Source organism: Athene cunicularia (assembly GCF_003259725.1).
Source record: "Athene cunicularia isolate RWA chromosome 4 unlocalized genomic scaffold, athCun1 chr4_part1, whole genome shotgun sequence".
Lineage (NCBI taxonomy): Eukaryota > Metazoa > Chordata > Aves > Strigiformes > Strigidae > Athene > Athene cunicularia.
In genome coordinates, this window is record NW_020799098.1 from 34,055,112 (window position 1) to 34,079,862 (window position 24,751).

Here is a 24,751-nt window from a genome sequence, read left to right on the forward strand (position 1 = left end):
GGGGGGGGGCAAGGGTGGAGGGGTGTTGTGTGTACAGCAACCATCAGCATCCTCAGTCCTTCACTGGGAGGAGTATGATGTTCATGGTGGGGATCTCAGAGATCCACTTGAAGTTATCTTTTCATGCTTTTTATCACTGCTTCTTTCTCATTACTTCCCAGCTGAAGTTTGAAAGATGCCCCCCCAGCCCTGCTACCCCAGGGGGCTGCACACTGGTGTCCTAGGGCTATTTGGCCTTTACCACACACGGTTTCCCATCTCTCAAGTTAAAATAGGTCAGGCAGCGATCACTGACCACTGCACAACCGTTAAACCAAGCTACAAGCAGTTTAGGCCCAGGCATAGACAAGTGCTAGGTCCCTGCAAGCCAGGTCAGTGCAAAGCCTGGTGCTTTCTCCTGGTAATGGCAAAACTCACATTTACTGAGCTGGCACAACTCACTCATGTCTTTATATTAGCCATGTTTTGGCTTATTTTATCTTCTCATTTTTCTTTATTCCTTCCATTTTATTATGATTTTAAATGGACGAGCTTTCTAAGCAAACAAAACTGTAGGAAAGGAAAATAAATCCATAATAATTCTGTTGTTTGCAGGAGAATGAAAGGACTGAACCAGCTAAAGAATAGGTAAGAAAATCAAACAAATAAATATTATTTTGATGATATTTCCAGTTCAAAAAGCCACACGTACTATAGAAGAAATCCAAACTCATGATCTTGTGTTGCTGGTGGCTATCACGGGCATCACCTGGAAGGAAGATTTTTCAGCCCACCTCCCCTGTGCAAGGCAGGGCATTACACTGCAGTGCAAACTAGTCAAAAATACTTCCAATGATTGAAGTTCCACAATACCCTCAACTGCCCCCTATCCATTGCTTCACTCTCTTTACCCCAGACAGTTTTTCTCAGCATCCTTCTTGCTGTAACTTACAGTCATTTGTTTCTTCTTTAATACACAAATATCTCTAAAACTTTGATTTGTTCACTGATGCCCACAGAGAACATCTCTCTCCTCCTGCCTGCCTGGTGCAAGTTTTACTAAGATCAACAATCACTTTGAAATTATAGATCTGTAGTAGAACAGCAAGATATTATTTACCCTTCTGCTTCTCGAGAACCTCTAGTACCTGGGACATTGTTGTGCATGGTCCCCTTTGGTTGTGTCCAGAGCAAATGCTAGAGACTAACAATTGAGATTTTCATCTCCGCCCAATACTGAGAAATTTATCCATTGAAGACAATCTCATTATAGACTCCTGTAGACATGGAAATCTGACAAAGGAATTTTTAACAGCGAGGTATATTTTTGGTGGTAAAACCCGGTCATATATTATTAAAGTGCAGCCTAATTTTGCTTTAAGATTATAATGCACAGTAGCATGTGAGGGCCAGGCTCACACAGGACTCTCCAACTCTTCCCCAGCTCCCTGACTCAGGGTGAGACAACAGCATTGTGCACAGGCTGGCCTCGAGCCAAGTCCCCCAGAGTGAGCAGATGTGCTTGGGGCCTTGACTGTGACTTTCAATGGTTTTGATGCCTATTTATTAAAATGTGAAATACTATTGGGTTCCACGGGCAGGGACCTGTAGGCAAATAGCTCTTGCTTAGCTTGATTTTGACAGCCTTCGTGTCCTACTGTCTCTTAATGTCCCTGTGCCATACAGAAAAGTGGAGCTAAACACATCCACTGTCTTTGAACTCTCTGAGTTCTACAAATGAAGATGTTAATTTAGTTCTTTAAGATTATTTATCAGCCATAAGGATGAAAATATAATTTTAAGATTTACTAATCATACTTTTGTCAAAGCTACTCAAGAACAAGTTCCTTTTCTCACCATAGCTATTAAACACAAGATAAATTAGAGCAAAAGTGCCACCTAGTGACAAAACCACTGAAAGTTATTTTAGAATATATGAAACCACTTTTTTCCCCTGAAATTTTAGCTGAACATGCAGTGGATGTTAAAGAAATCAGAGGCTTACTGAGAGACATACAAACCTTTCTGTAGATAAGCAGAATACCTTTGCTGTAAAGGAATGTACCACCTCGTCATTCCATAGTTTTTCATGTTTATAGCTATTTCAGAGCTCCCACCAGCCCATTCTGCACACCTTAAAGTTTTAGACTGTTTGAGGTCCAAAGTTTTGGATTATGTGGATTCTTCCAATATGAACCATGTAAATTTTTTATTGTGTTTATTAACTGTTCAGTATAGTTCTTCCAATGAAAGAGTTCTGAAAAGTAGATGCACTCAGTGATTGCCAAAACATGCAAATCCCAGGAAGCCCAAAAGAGAGAAGCAGCCCTAAAGCTGAAATACCTTTGTCTTTCCCTTTCTACACCTTTCCCCTATCCCTGCTCCTCCTGTCACTGCTCCTCCCTCCTCCCCCAGTCACATCAGGTCAGCTCTTGAGTATGTCTTGTTCCCTACTCAATGTGTTGGGCACAAGTTCAAAACTGAAATACCCATGCTTAAAGTTCTTAAATAGTGAAAGATGACAGGAAAAAATGAATCACAGCACAGAAACACAAAAGCTACAGGAGTGCTATACATGGTGCTTCCATAAGAAGCACCTTTCTATAAGCAGCACTGAGCCAATCAGAATGATTGAAAAAGTGATGCTGTACTAGGGTCATGTAATGCAATGACCCTCAGGAAGGCCACATCACCCATTAACAGCCCAGAACAGTGATTTCTCCAGATGTCCTATGATAATTAAAATCTGACTATTCTTCACATCACCATACATGACCCTTGGTGTTAAAAATGAGTAAAGACATAATCTACCAGATGGTAAGATCAGTTGAGAAAAGTATGGAAGTACAGACATGATTTGGGCTGCTACACACATTCAGAGCAGCAAATCACAGCAGAGAGGTGTGTGGCAATAAGCTCAGGTTTCAGTCCAGCACAGTCATGTTAGGGCAGCACTGCACTTCAGCTGACTCTACAACTTCCTGGCACACAAAGAATCAATTTGCCCATTTCTGCACCATACCTCATTAATCTTCAGGTCCTGGGGTACAGTTGCATGGACCTGGAAGAGATGTCCAGGTGCTCCATCATGTTTTCAGTTCCAGGTGCCTAGATGAGTACTTACTGTTTGGGCTGGTCTTTCTTCATCTTGCACCGATTCTTGTTTTGTTTGTTACAACTCTTTTCTCAATAACTTCAGTTTTAGTTCTTATCAGCGCCTTTTAATTTCTTATCAGCTCCTTTTAATCTCTTCTTGCATGCCCTGTGCATATAGTCCTCTTCATTCAGTGTCGTCATCCCTCATTCCTGGTCTTTACAAACAAACCAGTTAACAAAAATGTAGGAACTGACTCAATATTGACTAACATCACATTTTCATGAGAAGTTTCAAATGTATGAAGGATGATGATATCCTGGTTCAGATAGAATAGGTTTAAGTTTCCCCAGCAGTGGGGAGGGAGCTCCAGCCAGGTTATTCCATACCATGCTGACTGACGTCAGGTCCAGGCACCCAAGCACGGGAACGGTTTATCTGTGACTGCTTTTGTCCCTGACGGTACCCGTGACGGGACTGCTGTATCCTCGTGGTTTATCTCTCTATATCTCCTGTCCTGTTCATTGTTATTACTGTTTATTGTTACTGCTATTGATGTCGTTCAGTGCTATTACACTGCTCAGATTTGTTACACTGCTGTATTAAATTTTTCCTTATCTCACCCCGGGGTTTGTGCCTCACTCCCTGCCCCATCCCCTCCGAGGGTGGGGGAGGGACAACGGCAACGTGGTCTCCGGTAGCACAAGAAGTACTAGAATTAAACTGCAGGAAAGATTATTCTAGTCAATGACAAGGAAAAACTGTAGTGGTAAAGATCATTGAGCATTGAAATAGCTTGTACAAGGTGACCTCTGTTGCTAGAGGCTAGAGAAACTCTAGTCATGAATGACATAGGGGTTCCTGATTGTGCATGAGGGCAGGATGGTGCACTAGTTAATTTCTAAAGACCTTCTCCAGTTCTCTTTTCTAGGATCCTATGAAAACTAAGAAATGTTAAGAAGATGCAAAACAACTGTTTTACATCTCCACTGCATAACTCTCATCAAAAAAAACCCTCTTGCAATATACAACACACTACAGTAACTCTAATACATCTGTAAATTTCTATAGAATTATTTACAGCACAACCACAGGAACTACAATTAATTTACTATTCCAGGAAATGCTTGACTAGAAGTATGCAGATATTTCATATCTGCTATTATTGTTCAGAGAGGCAAATTAACATTGCCCTCTATTTGAAATGGAAATGCATATATTTAAGATAATGCACATATTTAATAAACAAAATGAGTTAGCAATAGTTTCCCAAAGAATTCTACATATATATACTGGAAATTAGTCAGAGAATAAGAATCCACATTTTAATTTAACTGATTTCTCCTACTATGATAGACCATCACCATGAATTATTTTCATTTCATCCAGCTCCCTATCTTTCAGCATTACAGCAGAAAAACAATTTTTCACAGAACAAATAAAACCTATATTAAAATCTTAGACCAAATTGTTCCCTTCCCCTCTGCTGGAGAAGCAGAGGAAATGGGCATACTTGGTGATCTCTATACATCTTCACTGTAAGAATTTTTAATTGTCCTAGGCAGAAGAAATGAGAAACTTTATATCATTTTATTCTCAGCTCAGGTCACTTTCAAGAAGACACACTTCAGCCTCAGGCATTAGGCAAAGCACCAGCAGTGATAGAAAACAGGATGCAACTCCCATTTAATGAGAAGCTGGCTTTGTTTGGTTTATAATTCTTTTAAAATTACTACAGACAAGGCTATTACAAACTAAAGAGTCCACTTGAGCAGCATCACGGTATGCCTTCCTTTATGACAAACTAATTGCTCTCCAGACTATCATAGCACATATAAAGAGTTTTGTCTGTGCCTGAATGAGACTGCAAATTTCTGGAATCGGGGACCTTATTTGTACAAAAACTCAGGACAGACTAATGCTGTCATCCAATACATCAACAGTGGTGTTTGCCCCTTGCAAGATTTCTGCCCATGTAGCATAAGTAAAATTATGAGCTTTATTGATTTTCAACATAACTAGAGTTGAATATAAGACACCACCAGAGACACTTGCCATTAATCAAAATAACAATTAAAGCACTGATGTTTATGTTGTGTACTAACATAAACAGAGGCATATTTAAGGTATAAGGCCAGGCTTTTCTTTAATGAGATTGAGATAGGTTTTGTGGTCATTGGGTTTTAAAAATTATTTTTCCCCAGGGAGGTGAAGAAGAAGGGAGAATAAGTAAAGGTCATAAACTGACTCTCATTTAGTTCAACTACCTATTGGTACCAGAAAGGTAAAGCAACATAACAATAACACCAATGTGTTTCTATCTATGAGTCTACACTTCTCAATGAATTACATATTATGCTGGTGTACAAATTCACAGGCCAGATGTTCCCTCATGTAATTATTCTTAAATGAAGTCAGAAGGACTTCATACAACTATTAGGAACTCCTGCATTCTCCACATAATATCTAGTCCTGTTACTTTTACCTATCAGGAATTTGTTATGGATGAACAGACAGCTAATGCAAAACTTTACTGAAGAATATCTGCTCTAGGTGAATATATATTGGAATAAGACACTTTATCTGCTCAACAACTGCTCATGAAGGATGTATGGAGTCACTGAGATCCCTTATCCTTTCCACAAAAACAGCTAAATTTCCCTTGGCATATTGCTGTCACCAGGTATACCTCTGTAAAACAAAACATGAGAGTCCAGAGGTCTACAGAGCACTGCTGAGCGGCCATTCCTCTTCATTACTCCAGTAGCCACAATCTGGAAAGTCTCATAACAGAAAAGAAAGCAAAACACACACATTTAAAAAAACAACAACAACAACAAAAAAAAGCTGATGATAACATTATTATGAGAAAGCATTAGAGGTTATCAGTTTGACAATGCATGTGCTTTTCAGCAAATACATAGCTTGCGTATCGGCAGATGGGTATTTCAGATGGTCTCTTGATTCTTCTTTAGCGAATTTCAGTCTCTGTTTTCATCCTGAAGCAATTTCTATGTTTCCTCAGCAGCTCTTTTCCAGCCATCTCATTCCTTCCCCATGAGGACAGAACCACATTTGAACACCAGGAAACTTTTTTTTTTTTTTTTTGGCTGCATTTTCTATTTTCCCCCGCTCTTTCTCAGTCCCTTACTTAAGTCTCTAGGGTTTTGACAGCATGTCTGAGGTTTGCAGATATTTCAAACCAGTTGTGGATTAAACAGAGCATGAAAAGGGCATCAGACCCCACCTTCATCTCCTATTCTGCTTCTGCAGTGATGACAAAAAGTCCCAGCACAGCAATATGCCTTCCCCCTCCCCCTTGACCCACTCCCCCCACCGAAAGCCAGTTGGCTCTCCAAACTTCTACAGCCAGCATGGGGATTCCCAAAGCAGGAGACCTTAAGCACTGTGCACCACCAGTGACACAAGCCCCTGGCACTGAGAGCCCACCGTGGAGCAGAGGGAAGGCAGCACCATTCTTTCCTAAGACCTGCAGCAGCACCATTTCTTCTCTCCTCCTGTTACATTTGGACTCTTTCCATCCTTCATTTGAATTTTGATTCTTTAAAAACAACCAACAAAACAAAACTCCCAGCCTTTGAATACATCTTTGAAATTTTTTGTATGTTGGCTATGGTCAGCTTAGCACTGCAACCCCAAGAAGCACTCTGACCCCAGAGATTCTTTGAACATAGGCACAAATACAACTGGTTGTAAGCTTGTAGTTATGGAATTACATTTTCCCTCACTGTTATTTGCAAATAAAGTATCAAAAAAATAAACCCAGAAGTCATTTTCAGCAGCCTGATTGTTTTCTCCCATAAATTTGACATGTTTAATTTCTAATTTTTACAACCTCAATTACTTGTAAAGTCACTCCTGCTGTTTACCTCCACAACATATCCAGTGTGGGTGTGTGGCAATTATGAGGAGCTCAAACATATTTTCAACAATTAAGGTAATGTAGATGATTAGGAAACAAGCTCATGAATTTTGGCAAAGACAGTGCTAAATCCTACACCTTCCTTTCTGATTCAGTAAGAAATGCAGACTCTTGCTGTGGGAAAGTAATAAATTTTTGACTGCTGTTTCTCACATGAATGATAATTTTCGCCATAAAACATATTTGCTACCTGACACAAAATAAGGAGAAAGGATAAGGAGCTGACTGAGTGCTTATGAGTCAAGATTAAAGGAAAGGCAGGGACAGGAGATATTATAGTGGATGCCTACTACAGGCTACTCGACCAGGAAGACTGAGCAGATGAGGCCCTCTATAGAGAGACAGAAGCACTCACGTTCACAAGCCCTAGTCCTCATGGGGGACTTCATTTGACACTGTCCCACACAACAACCTTGTCTCTAAAATGGAGACATGGATTTGACAAATGGACCACCTGGTGGATAAGGAACTGGCTAGATGGTCACACTCAAAGAGTTGTGGTGAATGGTTCAATGTCCAAGTGGAGAGCAGTGATAAGTGATGTTCCTCAGGGGTCAGTATTGGGAGTCTATTTAACATCTTTGTCAGCGACATGAACAGTGAGTGCACCCTCAGCAAGTTTGCCGATGACACCAAGCTGTGTGGTGAGGTCAACACGCTGGAGGAAGGGATGTCATCCTGAGGGACCTGGACAGGCTTGAGAGGTGGGACTGTGCAAACCTCGTGAAGTTCAACAAGGCCAAGTGCAAGGTCCTGCACACAGGTCAAAGCAATCCCAAGCACAAATACAGTCTGGGTGATGAGTGGATTGAGAGCAGCCCTGTGAAGGAGGACTTGGGAGTAATAGTGGATAGAAAACTCTGAGTCAGCAATGTATGCTTGCAGCCCAGAAAGCCAACCTTATCCTGGGCTGCATCATGAGAAGTGTGGCCAGCAGGTCGAGGGAGGGGATTCTTCCCCTCTACTCCTCTTGTGAGACCCTACCTGCAGTGCTGTGCCCAGCTCTGGGGCCCCCAACATAAGGACTTATAGACATGTTAGAGCAAGTCCAGAGGAGGGACATGAAGATGATCAGGGGGCTGGAGCACGTCCTGTTTGAGAACAGGCTGTGAGAGTTGGGGTTGTTCAGCCTGGAGAAGAGAAGGATCCAAGGAGACCTTATAGTGGCCTTCCAGTACTGAAAGGGGGCCTACAGGAAAGATGGGGAGGAACTCTTTAACAGGGAGTGTAGTGATGGGACGAGGGGTAACATTTTTAAACTGAAAGATGGTAGATTTAGATTACACAGAAAGAAGACATTCTTTACTGTGAGGGTGGTGAGATACTGGCACAGGTTGCCCAGAGAAGCTGTGGCTGCCCCCTCCCTGGCAGTGTTCAAGGCCAGGCTGGACGGGGCTTTGAGCAACCTGGTCTAGTGGAAGGTGTCCCTGACCATGGCAGGGGGGGTGGAACTAGGAGGTCTTTAAGGTCCTTTCCAACACAAACCATTCTGCCATTCTATGATTCTATGACAACTGGAAAAAAAAAAAAAAAAAAAAAAAAAAAAAAAACTTCTTTAATCAATGAGAGCTAGGGATCTCAAACATAATATATTGTACTAAAGACCAGTGCCATATGATGTTTCTAAAGGAGATGATTGTTTTATTGACTTTCTGGATATTCTGTTTCAAGCGAAATAGACCCACATTATCATTCTCAACACAAAACTTTCCACAGAAATTAGAATAATTTAACTGAAAGACAGAACTGTTATCATACTTGCAAAATTGTTACTGAAGAGCTTGCCAAGGCCTCTGGTTTTGTTTTCTCAGTACTGCCACTTTTTTGGCTAATTCCCTAAGGAAACAAGGTTTATACAACTGTATAGACTTCTCCTCTGCCTCAGCAACCTTCCCCAGCCCCTTAGTAAGTTTGTAACTGGTCGGTCCATTTCAACCAAATTTGAACAAGGGAGGGAAATCTCCATTGCTGTGTCCAAACCTCAGAATTCAAAAGCCCCATTTCATGCTACCAAGGACAGAAGAAATCAATGGTTCAGACATAGTCTATTTTTCTGCCAAATCAGTGACCACAGAGCTTATTTTTATTACTGCTTTTTTATTTAATAATGACAAAAGATCATTAATTCCTGCTGTTCTACCTTTATAATCAAGTCTTTTACATTCCAGACTAACAAGAAACACCATTTAAAAAACACTAATACACTCCATCTCATTGCTTCTAGGGTTATTTTTCCATGAAATCACTTTGAGCCACTAGGTAACTCTCATGCTACGTAGTTTTCTCTAGAATCCAGTCTGAATACTCAGCAACTTTTGTGTAGACACCCGGCTGTCTGGGACGAGCGCAGCCTTCACCCCAGCTGGTGATGCCCACCAGATACCACACTTCCTCGTGCTTGCATGACAACGGCCCTCCTGAATCTCCCTGTCACAGGAGAAAGACAGAGCATGCAAGGAACACCTCTTGTCAGTATTTCTCTCTCAAAGAAAGCCTAGATTAAAATCAGCATCATTCAGCATTAAGACCAGCGTAACTTTTGTTTTAGACTAATTACCAGAGTACTGAAGCAGGTTTCCTGTTTTTCCATTAAACTGACTTCTAAATAGTTTCTAGTCATTGCAAATAATTTCTACTTCTTGTTAAAGTTCAAAACTACTGTGTTTTGTTTTGGTTTATCTACAGACACATTGTTTGAAACCCAGTGAAGACTACATGTGCAAGTGAGAAAATAGTAAATTTACCAATGTTTTCTCTCATGACCTTGGTTTTAGTATGTAAGCCTCATTTCTCTTCATGGCTTATCTTGTTTGAGTGACACTGTCCTCCCTTGGATAAAACACATCTCTGTTTTATTTTCCTATTTCTAACTGATCTTTCTGAACAGAAGGTCATGAGTTGTTGAGACAATAGCAAGTGTGTTATTTTTATAAAACAGCATCTCCATGTTCTGGTACACTGTACCACATAAAGAAAGCTTAATAGCAATAAAGAAAAAATTACTTCCCAGCTCCAAGAATTTTTATTCTTAATTACTCTATACTGACCACAGTAGCAATAACATTTTAACATAAGAATGTTAACTGTTAAATGTTAAAAGTGAAAATACTGTATTTGGTAGAGAATGTAATCTTACTATTCTTCCATAAATTAACTCAGAATCTTTAAATTAATGTAAGTGCGTGAGTTTACACTCAATCAGAGAATTTGGCTCACTGAACTCACGCTGTTGTGACATTTTAAATTCTAATCATGAACAGACCAGTCTGCTCAGGTTGTCTTTAGCCTTCCATTTCCATGCACTATTGCTAGCATCCTCCCTTCTGGTTTGTACACAGTGAATGTTTTAAAATAAACTTTCACGTAGTGTATTTCTTGTCAGAAAATAAAAACATCACATAGGAAATCTGCTTTTATTGGAGAAATGCTTTGAGATACTATACTTGCTCTCTTTGGATTTCTGATACTCCAGAGGGATACTGTTTTATTCCCTAAACTGATGACATATGTATACACACACACACACAGTCAGAGTTTCTTATCCATGGAATCTACCCTAAAATTTCAATGTCACATAAGAAATGTTTTGTATATATCTTGATTTTCAGTGCTTTTGACATGCAAAAGTGACAAATTGATCAACAACTCTATTGATAACTGTATTTCTCTAATGGCTATTAAAAATAGTTGCAGTATTCAATTACATATTTCAACAAATGGTTGGAATTTATGACTATATACTACTTCTTTTCATTACCTTACAAGCGTCCCTTCCACCTTGATCATAGCCAGCACAGATCACTTTGTCACCTATTCTGCGCTTCCGGTACCTTGCCTGGCATTCCTCTTTTGACATGAGGGGAACAGTAGCCTTCTGAAGAATATCTTCTACACGACCTATTTAATAGGTGGTACGAACAGAGAAATGTTTGCTTCTAGTAAAATAAAAAAATTAAACTCTAGAAATCCCCATACAGTGATATTACAAAATTGAAGGCTTTTAGAGTGCTGTCGGATGTTCATTACACTGATTTTCCCTTTTTTGTGTTAGTAAACAATGTGAATTGTCTGCTAATTTGAATAATTTTATAATGCCATTTTATATGTCATGACTGGACAAGCTTCAGAACTCCCTCACGACTTGCAATGAAACCTCACATGAGTACAGCTCTCAGGACATTGGTCCTTGGAACCTGCCCTCCTATTAAGAGCATTGCTTTGTGTTATTAACAATTATTTCTTACCAATGTGTTACAATAGGTTTGGCATCTCCCAGTTGCCAACTATGTTCTGCTCCATACCCTAGTAGTTTACAGGATGGAGAAAATTGCACATAGAGTAAATAATGGTATTTGAGAGCAGCCTTTTCTTAGAAATGAACAGAAGAAATTAGCCTATACAGTATCTGCCTAAAATTGTTAGATATCACATTGAATTCTAACCTTCAAATAGGAAGATGTATAAAGGAAAGGACACTGTTTAAATATGTCTATATATACATATATATACACACACTTAAATATTACATATTTAAAAAAATAAATAAATACATGTAAAAACAGACTTTGTTAATTACCAGCTATTTTGGCCTACCTCCATATAAAATTAGAGGATTTCAAATGCCATCTACTATCAAAACACAAAAGTCATTGTCATTGTTTATAATCAACCTTCAGAATCATAAAAGCAACATACTTAAATCTTCAATTTTAAAAGTCATATGGCTACACCCACATAAAAAAACCCACCCTGGGTTATGTGTAGACTGTAATTCAAAATCTCACAGTTCAGTGATAAGTCTGGCTTTTTTACAGCTGGGAGAGTGAAAAGGTGTCTGCATTCCAGATATATTTGGGTTTTGGCAGTAGATTAAGCTAGAATCTATGTAAAAGTATTTGAGGTCTGTACAGGATATATTTGAGGTTGCATTCTTGTATATTTCAAATTATTTAAATTAATTTAATATTTGTGTAAAAGCATGGAATTATTTAATGATAATTTCATACATCTTTCATATATGTTTTATGGTGTCTTAAAAGAAGGAGATTATAATTAAGAATTATATTACAGTGCTGGCCAGACAGCAATAATGGTAACCAAGAACACAGTAGAATTTTCTTTTTAAAAATAATGGATTTTTCTTTCAAGGAAAAAAAAAAAAAAAAAACAGGGGAAGGGTTTTTTTTAAATCACATGAATTTTGCAAATACAAGAATTCACTGTTTAAATATTTATCTGTACCTTTTTCTTTTCTGTAACCCCATCCAATTACCCAACAGTCAGTATAAAGTACGTTAGCATCTTCTTTTGCTGGCAGGCAAATAGGTAGTTGAAGATCTAAAATATGATTAAAATATTAGGTTGACCAACAGAGACAACTGGAGCATTAAGGTTTTGTGGGCACCTACACAACCCCTGAGGATAGCCTCCATGTTACACTTTGTCCCTTACACTACATATATGATTCCAGCCACATAAATAAAAGCCACCCATTTTCTTTCCAAAGCCAACAGAATGAGATTCTCCTCAAACCCAATTGCTTATTAAAGGAAGCCAGCCCAGGTGTCATGCACTGTCATACCAATGCCAGCCCTGTGTCATTCTGCACATTTTCTCTGAAATACACTACATACCAGTAAAATTCATAGGTTTATCAAGTTTCAATAAAGCAATGTCATATCCAGTCTGTGCGTATTTATACTGAGGGTGAACAATAATCTCTTCCACTCTGAAGAAGGGCGTATCCTCATTTATTTCTGATTGTTTTAAAATACCAGCATAAACACGCCAAATGTTGGGATTCTCAAGACTGAGGGAAAAAGACAAACAGTCAGTCTGTGGCAAAAAATTTGCACTGATTTAGAGTTTGTGTGCAGATGCCAACATCTTCCATTACTCCTGAGTGTTCAGTGAACAGCACTGAGGTCTGTCTTTCCATTTGTTATTTTCACACTCTCTAAACTACAAAACTACCAGAGTATTGTCCATTTCCTCCACTTCTCCTTCCTTCTGTTACTTTCCCTATCCATATTTTCATCCTTATGTCAGTTTTCTCGCTCCTTTATGTTCAGACTCTATTGTCCTGATCCTTCTTCTTCATCCTTCTTCCCCCTCTGCCTTCTTTTATTTTCTCTTTATGTTTTCAACTTTACTTTTAGTAAGCTTAAGGGATATTTCATTGTGATATTCTGCCATTAAAGCAACCTAGAAGTTTTGGTACATGCAAAGAAGAAGATAGGAACTTTTCTTAAATAAACTTTCCAAAAATTTTGAAGATTAATTCATAAATATGTTAGGTTTAATAATTTCCAATTAACATATTTAAAAATTTTTATTTTGCAAGTGTATCTTCTAATTCTGCCATTTATAGTACTGATAACTTCTACACTGGGTAGCAGATAGAGAATGATAATATAGCAGTTTTTAGAGAGTTTAACCACTTTTATAAAATTTGCCATTGGAGGCAAAATATTAGCAACACTATTCCACACAAAAACAATAATGGGTAATGTACTACACTGAGTGAGTAAAAATGCCTGATTTTGGACAGTGTTTCTAGGTCTTGAAGCATCACCTTTCTTGAAGCATTTTATCTGTTTACCTGTTGTCCCTTTTCAGATTGCATGATAGCCTCACACTTTTCATTCCGTAAATAAGAGGATAACCTACTTTACAGGTGATGACAATCTAACAATGGAAATGAATCGTCTTCATGACAATTATATCAGCTCTTCACAACACAAGTAATTTCATAATCCAAATCAGATGGCAATTTTATTAACAATAAAGGCTATATGCGTCAGTGCAAATTAGCAATGTCTTAGGTATTGCCCACTTTAAATTTTTTTCTTACAGCTGAAAAATGTGTTAAAAATAGGGTGTTGACTGACTAATTGATAGAATTTGGGAAATAAACCCCAAAGAAACAAAAAACAAAACACAAAACCAAACAAACAAAACCCAAACCTGTTAAAGGAAAACCAGGACAACCGGGACAATTGGGATCTGGATGTTTCATGTAATGCAGAGAGAGATAGCTCAGGTGCCCACAGAGATTTACTTTGTGTTCTCATCAAATAAGTTCACTTGCTGAGCACCCTGTTGCTGAAGCTATCAGATTAGTACCATTTCTTAAGTTCCACAGAGAAATCTCTGAGATAAGTAATTTGAAGTTTATGAAATGTAATAACCTAGCAACAGATTTTCCTTGATCAATGATATGGTATCACAGTAAAGAAAAGATTATATTGCATGAGAATGTCTAAGTTTCTGTAGGTATCTGGAGTCTGCTTTGAATTTCATCTTCTAGATGCATTAAAATAATTTATCATCAGTACTAAAATACCGTGTTACAAAGGGACAAAGTACGGAGTTCCAGTTACATTAAAGATATGAATAGTCTACCTTAGAAGTTCACCTTCTGTTTACATTAAACCAATTTGGTTTATTCTAGTCCTCACTTTTATTTTTCTGAAAAGTAGGTCTCAATTTATCTCACACACTGGATGAAATTTTTTTATTTGTACTTTTATATTTAGGCCTCACCTCATAACACAGTGAGCAGCTGTAAGAATCCACCTGTTGCTGATGATAGAGCCCCCACAGAGGTGTCTCTGACGAGACAACTTCACATGCAAGCTGACTTGCCACGGCCATTCACCAGGGGAAGAGTCTGTCCCTCCAACGATCCTAATATTTCTTGCAGAATGCTGCATACAAACTATAGAAATAGTTTTAAACTGTGCTTAAAGATAATTTGCACTCATCAATGAAAAATTAAGACTACTGCCGATCCCTTAATAGGGACCAACCTATTGTAAAGACAGTGATACATGATACATTCTAATCCCTTTATGATTTACGATCATAAAGTCTATTAAAACCAAGTTCACAGTGCTACTGTTGGTGTTTACAATGTGTAGATGTGGCCAACTTCACTTTTTCAGACATCAAACACATCCCACTGGGACAATACAACCAATTCAAAACAACCAATTGAAAAAACAAAAACAAAAAGACCTTTTGGCTTCCTGTACTGAAATCAGTTAAGCACTGTCTCTTTTAAATGAAAGAAGTTTACTTACCAGTACTGGCTTTTTTTTTACACAATCTTAATGAGTATCCAGAGATCCTTCCTGGCCCATGTATTATTTCCACTGGAGATCCATTTGAGGACATTCTCAGGTGACACTCACATTTTCTGCCAATGAATTAATGCAAAGATTCAGTTTTAAATTTTTTTATGCAGACCACATAAATTACCCACTCACCAAGACTACAGAATGATTATTTCAGCAGTCTTTGAGCATTTAAAAAATATATCTCACCCTTCCTCATTGCATGATTCTTGGAGGGGAAAGTAGGTAAAAAACTGGCAGCGGATCACGTCTGTGCAAACCTGCTGGCAGGCTCTGTGTCCTTTAGTATAAGTGACATTGAGTTCATCTCCCAAAAAATTCATATGCATGTAAGTACGAGAATTGCAGGCTGTAAGAATGAGTGCATTTCAAGCATTAGAAAGTCTATTAATTTGCTAAATTCAAAATTAGTATTTTTATTGTAATTTATTGCTTACCAGGAAAGGATCTTCTGCAATTTAGGAGACCAAAGCCCGATACAGCATTTTCTCGTGATATAAGTGCCTCTGGTATCCCACTTGTTGATGTCTTCAGAAGGCAAAGATTTCTAAAATGAAAAAAATTTTACAGTAATTAAAGCAGTTCTCACTTTGAGAGATTGATTGTTTAGGCACTGGTAAGGGAAGGTTCTTTCTTAAATGCATTTTTTTCTCCCAGGTGTCTATCTGTAAAAGTATTTCATATAGAGTGCATTCACTAAGCTCACTAGTTCACACTATATTGAGGGAGTTTTTTTAGTTCTGTGGAATAGCGTGACTGTACTACTAAAGGTTGCACAGTATTTATACATACATAGAAGAGGTTACTTTGGATGAAATATGCCATTTCAGCTTTGCGTTTCCCTGAAATTCCTTTCAAACTTTATTGTTCTGTTTTGTCTGGAATGTAGATTTTTAACTATTCTCACTACTATGTATGAAAAAAAAGGAAACTCAATAGATATATTTTTAAACCTGTTAATTTTATCAAAAATTTTTCAAGTAAATAACGTAATACTACTAGGAAAACAGATAACTCTACAGACAATTTCACAAAATTAAGTTTTAAGTCATTGAAGCAATCTGGAGGATCACTGTATCTTTAATGTGTATAACTTTCTTCTCATTAACATCAGATACGCAACTGCAATACAAAACCCTTATCACACTGGAGAAGAGATGAAATGCTCATGAGAAATTATAAACTTATGAATAAAAAACACAAAAAGGTGTGCTTTGCTGAAAGTAACCTTTTAACAAAAATTTCTGAAGTATAAGAAAATAGTGGTTAAAAGAACCACTGTGTGCTTTTTAAAATATCTAGTTAGAGAATTGAAGTCGGTTGTCATATTCACCTTTGGGATTCTATTTGCCATTCCCTGGTAAAGAATGTGAAGAACAAACACTTTGGAAAATATGTACAAATAGTTTGGCAGACAGAGATATCGGGAGTGAAAAAACTTGTAATATTCATTCCTGAAAATTCCTGATCTTCAAAAATGTCCATTTGACAATCTGTAAAAAATGATAACAAAATATCAAAATTCCAAATATTTTATTACGTCATCAGAATATTAAAGTTTACAGATTATTCAGTTCTATCCTTATGCACATTTTCCTTAATTTGTGACTGATAAACTGGAAAGATAACACCACATTTTAACCAAAAACTATTTCTCAAGAACATTTTTGAGTGTGTAAACTCATGGGGAGGAGTACTGAACAGGGATATAGTTTATATAGAGAAGAGAAGAAATTAACATTAGAATACAGATTTGATAATCTAATAGGGAATGCTTTAATTTAGGAACAGTGGAAATCAGTGTACAAATCCACAGTTAGGAACAAATCATGGTAATCTAGGCAAAGTCTAAAATAATTAAGATAATGTGTATATATCTAAGAGGATCATGGGGAGACTAGAAGATAAATAATGGGATGATCGTTTTAACACTTTATTAAATGATATTTGAAAATAGGCAGAAAATAAGCAGAAGTAATGTATAGTCTGCCCTCTAACACAACCAAAATAACATAACAGAGGCTTGGCAGGATAATTCACACAACCAGACTATGGCTATAGAAGTCACAGAAAGTACTAGCATGTTTAGAGAAAGAAAAATGAGTTGCCTTCTCCAAAGATACACTTGAAGTCCTAATTGGAATACCAGTGCAACAATGAAAAATGGAGAAAAATGAAGCACCAGCATGGAGGATGTTTCTTGAAACTACCAAGCTGTAAAGACAGTAAAAATAGTAAAATGATCCAAAACACAGGACTTGGTGGCAGCAGAGAACTTCAGATGTTGAGAAAGTACGTCAGTCAAGTCGACTCTACCCAACGAGTTATAGAAACATGATGGGAACATCTTACTACAGAAAGGGAAAACCAGTAAAAGGGAGAGGTATAGCTTAATGTGACTCCTGTTAATTTGACGAGGTTTTCAAAAAACATAAATGTGAAAGAACAGCATCACCGGACAGTGATTATACAATAAGAAAATGAAAAAAAAATTGGGACACTAGAAAATAAGGGTCAATTAAATCTGACAATTAGTAGGTAAAATCCCACGTTAAGGGAAAACAGAGAATGGATAGTTTTTAAAGAAAATTGTATTTAAAGCATAAATGTGGATCCGGCAGTTTAGGGAAGCTAACCCATGATCTCACTGATCATGTTCAGTGATCATTTGTTTAATATTCAGTGTCCTCAAGGCACATACTTTGAAAAGGGCAGAAGTACAGACAAATTACTGTGGATGTGTCATAAGGTGTGCATAAGGACAAAACCAGATAGGCAAAGGCACAAAATGAAAGGTCAAATAGGAAGGAACTAACTCTTGAAAGAAAAATATGTGGTACCATTCAATTAGCACTAAGAAAGGAACTCAGGTTCTGCTCAGTGGAGAACGAAAGCTAATGGCAAAGGACACAAGAAAGGCTTAAGTACTACTTTTTTTTTTTTTTCTCCGCTCTATTCTTCTTAAAAACAAACCGCAGTTAGATAGTCAACATTATTATCATTACTGAGCAGAGGGAAGAGGGCATGGTAAAAGAGAAAACAAAGAAATCCCATAATATTTATGATTTCAGTGGTCTTAGAATCTGACTGAAGCAATCTCAAAGTTTCTTCGTACAATTTAGCTTTTGGTGTCCACGGAGGGTTGCTGTGATTCCAAAAGCTTTGAAAGAGGAAGCATCTATTTTTAAAATGATGACACTGGACCATATACAGTGTAAGACTAGTCAGCCTAAATATAGTCAGAAAAAAATGAGAACAAATATTCAAATACACCCATTTCAGATATTTACTACAAAAGAAGGCAGAAGGTAGTACTGAGATTTTATCACTATATTGGACAAATCTGTCTGGACAGGAGTAGCTGCTCTGTCTTGGATTAGGACAGATGACCTCTTGATCCAGTAGTACCGTATAGACTTCTATGATCCCATGATTTATTGCTTCTCTCTCTTGCCTTTCTTGCAAGACACAGAAAGCAAGGAAGTAAGGTAAGAACAAGATTGACCTTCACATGCTTTCAGAAATTCTGATTTGTGATGAATCATCACTGCCATGTCATTACTGTCATAAACCATAAATGTCTTTAATAAAGTCTCAAATGGCTTTTGATTTTTTTTTTTTTAGCTTCAAATCATATTGTTTGTGCATATGTTACAGTCCTTTAATTTTTCTTAAAGTCTGTGAGCAGGACCCTCCTGAGTACTGTGATTTTTCTTTTAAGCATGAAATGTGTCTCTTTCTAATATATCTTAATGCAAGAGTTTGTAAAAAAATCTTTCCTCCATTCTCTGTCATACACATAGTGAGGGAATAGCTAAATTATTCTCTTCTGTTCAAGAAAGCTTTTCTCCCTTTTATTCTTCTTCACACCTAATTTTTCTTTTAAATGTCTTCATTATTAAGATCTGAACAAAACTACTTTTTCAATATTTTCCAAAGAATTTTCCTACAGTAGGACTAGCAGAGTCTGAAAGAAGTGTATTTATATCAAAAAAAGAAGATGCAGAGTCTCTATAAAATGTGATTTCTATGGGAAAACTAGATTAGCTGTGATCTAAAATAAGGTTATATGGAAGAAGAGGAACATCACCATTAAGAAGGGAAAATAGCACAGATAGGACATGGTGGAGGTAGATTTCAAAAAAAGAAAAAAGAAAAAAAGTGAAAGACGTGTCAATTGAGAATAAGAAGGTATAATACACAATTTGATCTTGCACTCTTGAGAGTTTTGCCTGAGTAATGATGGCAGGAACAAGCACTGACACTGCTTCATCACAAATCACCCACAAAACACAGAATACATCCCTTCATATTAGACAGTTGTATTAGAAAGCTGCAGGTCATCAAAAATTTTGAACTGCACACATGGTATACAAACAGAATTTAGAAAGCTTTATATTCCTCCTGATCTTTGACTTTGATGAGATTTTATCTTTCATTTTTGTATCCATTGTACAAAGATAACATGCAATTTCATCAAGCTAATCTTTTAATTAGATCTTCAAAGCAGGCAACTATTTTTGTAAGACAAATGACAAAATGATGAAATGATAAAGGAAAACTTAAAAATACCTGAACCTTCTTTGTGCCTGAGACTAAATATATTTTCAAGAATAAGTTTATATTAGAATTATTTTACAAAATTAAACATTTATACATGTCAGAGATAGACTGCACCTCATCATCCATAACCCTTAAAACTAAACTGAATCAGAGATTTTAAATAGTTACCTATTTCAGAAAGCTGGCATGGCTTTAAAGAGAATCCAGACACAACCTCATCAAGCACCTTTATGCTGGTTGGAGTTCCTACACTGCTTTGTTTCAAGAAGCACTTTTTACTGAGTGACAAAGAATAAAGAAAGTGGTAAGACAACAGGCCATATTCTTTGGTCTACACCATCCTTCTGGCCCCATAATTCCTACCATGATGCATGTTCCGGCCACAGGCCAGACCAATCTCCAATCTCCAGAACAATTGCCAAATCAAGAACAGAGTTAGCTGAACAATGTTTAACTTGTAAAATGGAGCAGATTACCAGCTCCAAAATAGGCATCATCTCTGATGATGCTATTTTCAGAGCAATAAGCACAGTAAGATTTAACAAAGCAATAATGCTGCATACCTACCAATATAATTTGCATTTCAATATATCTAGAGAATTTCAATTCCTTTTCAGTGCTCTGATAATCAAGTTTGTCTTTCTCACTGATGGACAAATGAAAGCTAGTTTATTACAGAAATTTTCCTATCTGTAAATTTGAATAAACATTGCAAGGATGACAAGTCAAGGAAAAATTATTTCCTTGAATAAATTCTTGCACCTTAAACTGCTCTGAGATTTATTCTACTGAAGCACAGCACTGTCCAAGGAAAGAGGTCAAACCTGTATTTACCGAAAGCTTGCATTGTGAAATGTTTCTGAGGCATATGTAAAAAAATGACAATGGTTGTCATTGGTGCATCTTTTCTGACACTGTTGATAGCTATCAGCCATAGCAACATCATAAATTTTCCCTTCCATATCCAGTCCTGTGTGGACGTGTGGGCTGCAAGCTGTCAAAAAAAGAGAGAACAAGTTCTGAAAACATGCTTCCAATTTTTTCCCTGGCCCACACTCTAAACTGCCCAAAAGATAGCAGATCATATGCCAGAGACCTCATAATCCAGATTCTATATCCCATGCTCACTTGAGTTACATCATACATCAAATATACTTCTAGTAACAAAATCAAAAGTGGAAAAAATGGCAGATTTTGAAAATGCCTCTGCCCACATGAGAGGAGCTCTAACCACTATGGCTGAGATGATGATGACATTAACCAAAGCAAGAACTCAAGATTAATACTAAAACATACTTTCCCATTTCCAAATTCATAGAGCAGTTTAAAAGGCAAATTCTGTCCTGATAAGAAACAGACATCTCCATTTGAGTCAGAAGAATTAATTTACACTCCACAGAGGGAGAATTGGGGCTGTGAGGTTTGAAATAACTTTCCCACAGGCAGAATCCAGGTTTTACCTAAAGCACTTTTAAAAGTCCCGACTGTTCTGAAAGGCATGTGGCAAGCAAAAGCAAGCACAACTGATTTGTCAATAGCTGCAATGGAGAACTTGCATAAAGATTCATGTAGCCCTGGCATGTTGACGTGGTATACCAATAAAACTTAAAGAATTAACCTGATATCTGTAAGACACTATTTGGCCTCAAAATAAATATAAATAAATAAATAAATGTGTTCTTGCTTATTCTGTTTTCCTGCAGCACCTTGCTATGCTTAAAGATGATCTCTTAATGACATCATTATGATGGTACAATTTTAAAACATATTTAAACCAACACTTTTAATAGGCTTTAAATATGCCTGCTGAAAACACACAGCTATGGCATGCTGACATTAAGACTGTGCACAGCATACACTAAAGGATGGAGCTGCTAGTAAATTATTACACAGAGTCATGAAGGTAGCAACATCACTTGTGACTATGCACTTCGCTTTGCTGGACATCTGTTCTACAAAGTAATAGAGCAGGGTCACACACACCATATGAGCAGCTTGCTGGAGTGGAATTGTAGGAGTAAATTAATCTTCAGAACTGGAGCTCCCAGTTAAAGCATGTGCTTCCATCTGCCTCTAGCAAAAGAAACAGTGACTGCAGGAACACGATTTCTCCATGACCTCATCTGGGGACCCGCAGTAGTAGATAGTTGTGGCTGAAGGGTGAAACCAGTGGAAGATTTTGTAAGTTCTGTTTGAGAGAGGTCTGGCAAAGAACATACAAATCACTGCTTCAGTGCTTCCCTGATTCTATTCCTGGTTTTGAAATGCTAATTTTCTAATATCTGCTACATGATACAGAGCATAAAATGTAAATATGCAAATAACCATATCTTACCACTAATTTGGACGTTACACTGTTTTAAAGAATGTCCAGAGATAGCTCCTTCCATGTCCACTTTTGGCAGCATTTCTGTATCACTGTCTTTTAAGTAGCAGGAAAACCTGTGTTTTAAAATGCAGCAATTCACAGCTTTTGCAGTACAACGCAGACTTTCATAATTGTTTCTCAGGTGAAATGCAGGCTATACAATATCCCTCAACATTAAAATTTAGACAAGTGCTATTTGGAGAATGATAGGATAGAGCTGCATCTGCTTTGTTGGCACTGGCACCAAATAAAACTTCTCAGTCTATGTGGGAGCTCCAAAGGTCTCATTAAGGGGAGAAGCAGAGCCCAGGATTTGGAGGACAGAAATGCACTGCGCATAGAGAGAGAGGACAACCTCATCCTCTCAGTCTACTGAAGTTCTTAATTTTGAGAAAAATGTGTTAAAGAGAGAGGGTGGGGGACAGAAGAGGGGACCACTAAAGATATGAAATTGCTCACACTGTGCCTCAACAATAAAAATGTGGCACAGAGGAGGGAGTGCACAGTCAGTTCTGTTTTCTTGAAAGGGTTGATATGCAAGTGTGTAAGATTGGAAATTGTCAAATTTAATCTTCTGAATTTAAGCAAATACTCTTTTAGATCACCAGTTTTAAAGATATATGACATTGTTTTCCATGGCAACCCCATAGCTTTCCTTGTGTGCCTGTGTTTTGTCAGAATTTTACCAAGTTACTAAAATTATCACAGGAGACCAGCAACTGCCAAGTAAGTATGAACATTTTACCTTTTCGTGGGATCTTCAGTCCATGCAGCTGGCAAATAGGTGAAGAGCAGACAGGTAGGATGGTAAGTACACACTACTTGGCAGTAATTGGCACTTGGTGTAAAAACCGTAGCAAGGTCTCCTCCTTGGAAGTATGTATTTTCATAGATCTGAGTCACACATTCTGATATGGAATAGCAAAATTCATATATTAGAGATGGGAGCACACAGAGTTCACCAGGAGATTGTGAAGCCACTCCTCCTCTTTGTCATTGCCTCACTTTTAACAGTCATTGGGTGCGGGAGAGCTGAGCACACACACGACCAATGTGATCAAGCAATGCCTGTTTATTATAACTGAGAAAGCCCTTTTATAATGTTCTCCTGCACACGTGAGTAACATTGCAGTACAAGTCCTCAAGATTGGACAGTTAACTTAGCCCGCGCTTTAAACCTCCGTATGATTGGATAAAAAGTGCCCCATCAGCCTTGCCAGGCTCCCTGCCTTATGGAACTTCCTCTTCCATCCCAGCCCCTTCCGGGGGTTGTTTGTCTCCTCGAGTTTCTCCCCCCTCATTCAGGGTCACATCCTTATCGCATTCTTGCTCAGGCTGAGGCTCTTATCAGTCTTGTTCTCAGGCAGGATTGCTCACATGTCCATTCTCTCGCAGAAATCCCTCTAGAATCCCAACAATTGGGCAGAAGAGGGTGAGGGGGGTGAGTAGCACAGTTCCTCTGAGAGTCTCGTGTTTGCTCTCCAGCAGAAATAAAACTCTCCAGGGTGTCTCCCCCTGTTCCCTGTCTCGTACTGGATGCTGGAGCAGGGCAGCTTGAGCCAAGGCAAAAGGCTGAGAAGCACGATGGGCCATAAGGGAGATCTGCACAGCAGAGAGGGAAGGACCTTCTCAGAGCAGGTCTCAGGAGTGGCAGAAGCCTCATCTGAGAGAGACCAGTATGGAGGACCATTAAGAGGAAAACCAGGAAAAGGAAGTGCAGGGACCAAAAGGAGTTAGAAAGTTGTATGTAAAGCATGTGGATTCTCTGAGGCCAGTAACACATGGTGCCACTGTGCACAGCTTCAGTGGCACCCAGCATTTTATAAACCTTCATCTCCCTCACGTTCCACCTTGAACTCCCTCTAACTTGCTTTACAATGAAGAAAATATTGTTACAGAAGTAGTGTCTCAGGAACTGTTGAGAATAAAAATGAGGCCAACTACCACCCTGCATCTGCAAGTTTTCATCATGAATCCCATACTGGACTCTATAATGAAACCCACTCACGCTGCAGAGACATGCAATGAAGATACCTAAGCAGCAACATGTTCCCATCTTTCAAAATGAAGGCATTTGTAAGGTTCTGTGTTAAACCACACGAGAAGGCTGGCTTTGCAGAGAAGCCCACCATCTTCTTGTATTTTTCCCTCCTAAGGGGTAGCAATTATGTATCACTCCTGAATCTAAAGTGCTTTTCTTGGCTAAAAGAGAAAATACTGCATTTTTACAGAATGGAAGGAAACACAACTGAAAACGTTTTACCTAGCTGCTTAATCTGTTACTACAGAGCTATCATACTGTATCAAAAGCTATTTAAAATGAAAACAAATTGAACTATCATATTGGATCTTACAGTTTTATATAATGTGATTATAAACTATACTTAGGTAACTCTATGTTTCTTGAACATGGGTAAAATAGAAAACTTACCCCCAAAAAAAGGAAACAGTAAAGAATTATTAAACATGTGCAATATATGCCAGTATCTTTTAAAGGTTAATTTTTTGTTAATACAAAATTTCTACTTTATAAACACACAAATATTCTCATACGTACACTTTCAAGATGTTTCTTTAAAAGCTGGTATTTATTATACTTGGGAGAGTTTCTATGTTTAATTTTGTCATTAACAGAAAAGCATTTTCTATTACCTAGAACACTCTTA

The 24,751-nt window shown here is 37.9% G+C and overlaps 1 protein-coding gene across 1 annotated transcript in view; it reads right to left on the reverse strand.

Annotated features, from left to right (window-relative positions):
* LOC113479233 (coagulation factor XI-like) overlaps positions 1 to 23,919 on the reverse strand; it is a 52,785-nt gene extending 28,866 nt beyond the window's left edge. Inside the window, 13 exon segments of the mRNA XM_026846987.1 lie at positions 10,774 to 10,913; positions 12,258 to 12,353; positions 12,650 to 12,825; positions 14,562 to 14,736; positions 15,101 to 15,216; positions 15,344 to 15,503; positions 15,592 to 15,701; positions 16,488 to 16,647; positions 19,886 to 19,995; positions 20,552 to 20,711; positions 22,053 to 22,159; positions 22,831 to 22,993; positions 23,760 to 23,919. Of these exon segments, the coding sequence (XP_026702788.1) occupies positions 10,774 to 10,913; positions 12,258 to 12,353; positions 12,650 to 12,825; positions 14,562 to 14,736; positions 15,101 to 15,216; positions 15,344 to 15,503; positions 15,592 to 15,701; positions 16,488 to 16,647; positions 19,886 to 19,995; positions 20,552 to 20,711; positions 22,053 to 22,159; positions 22,831 to 22,993; positions 23,760 to 23,919 (1,833 nt within the window).
* Between the last annotated feature and the right edge of the window lie 832 nt (positions 23,920 to 24,751).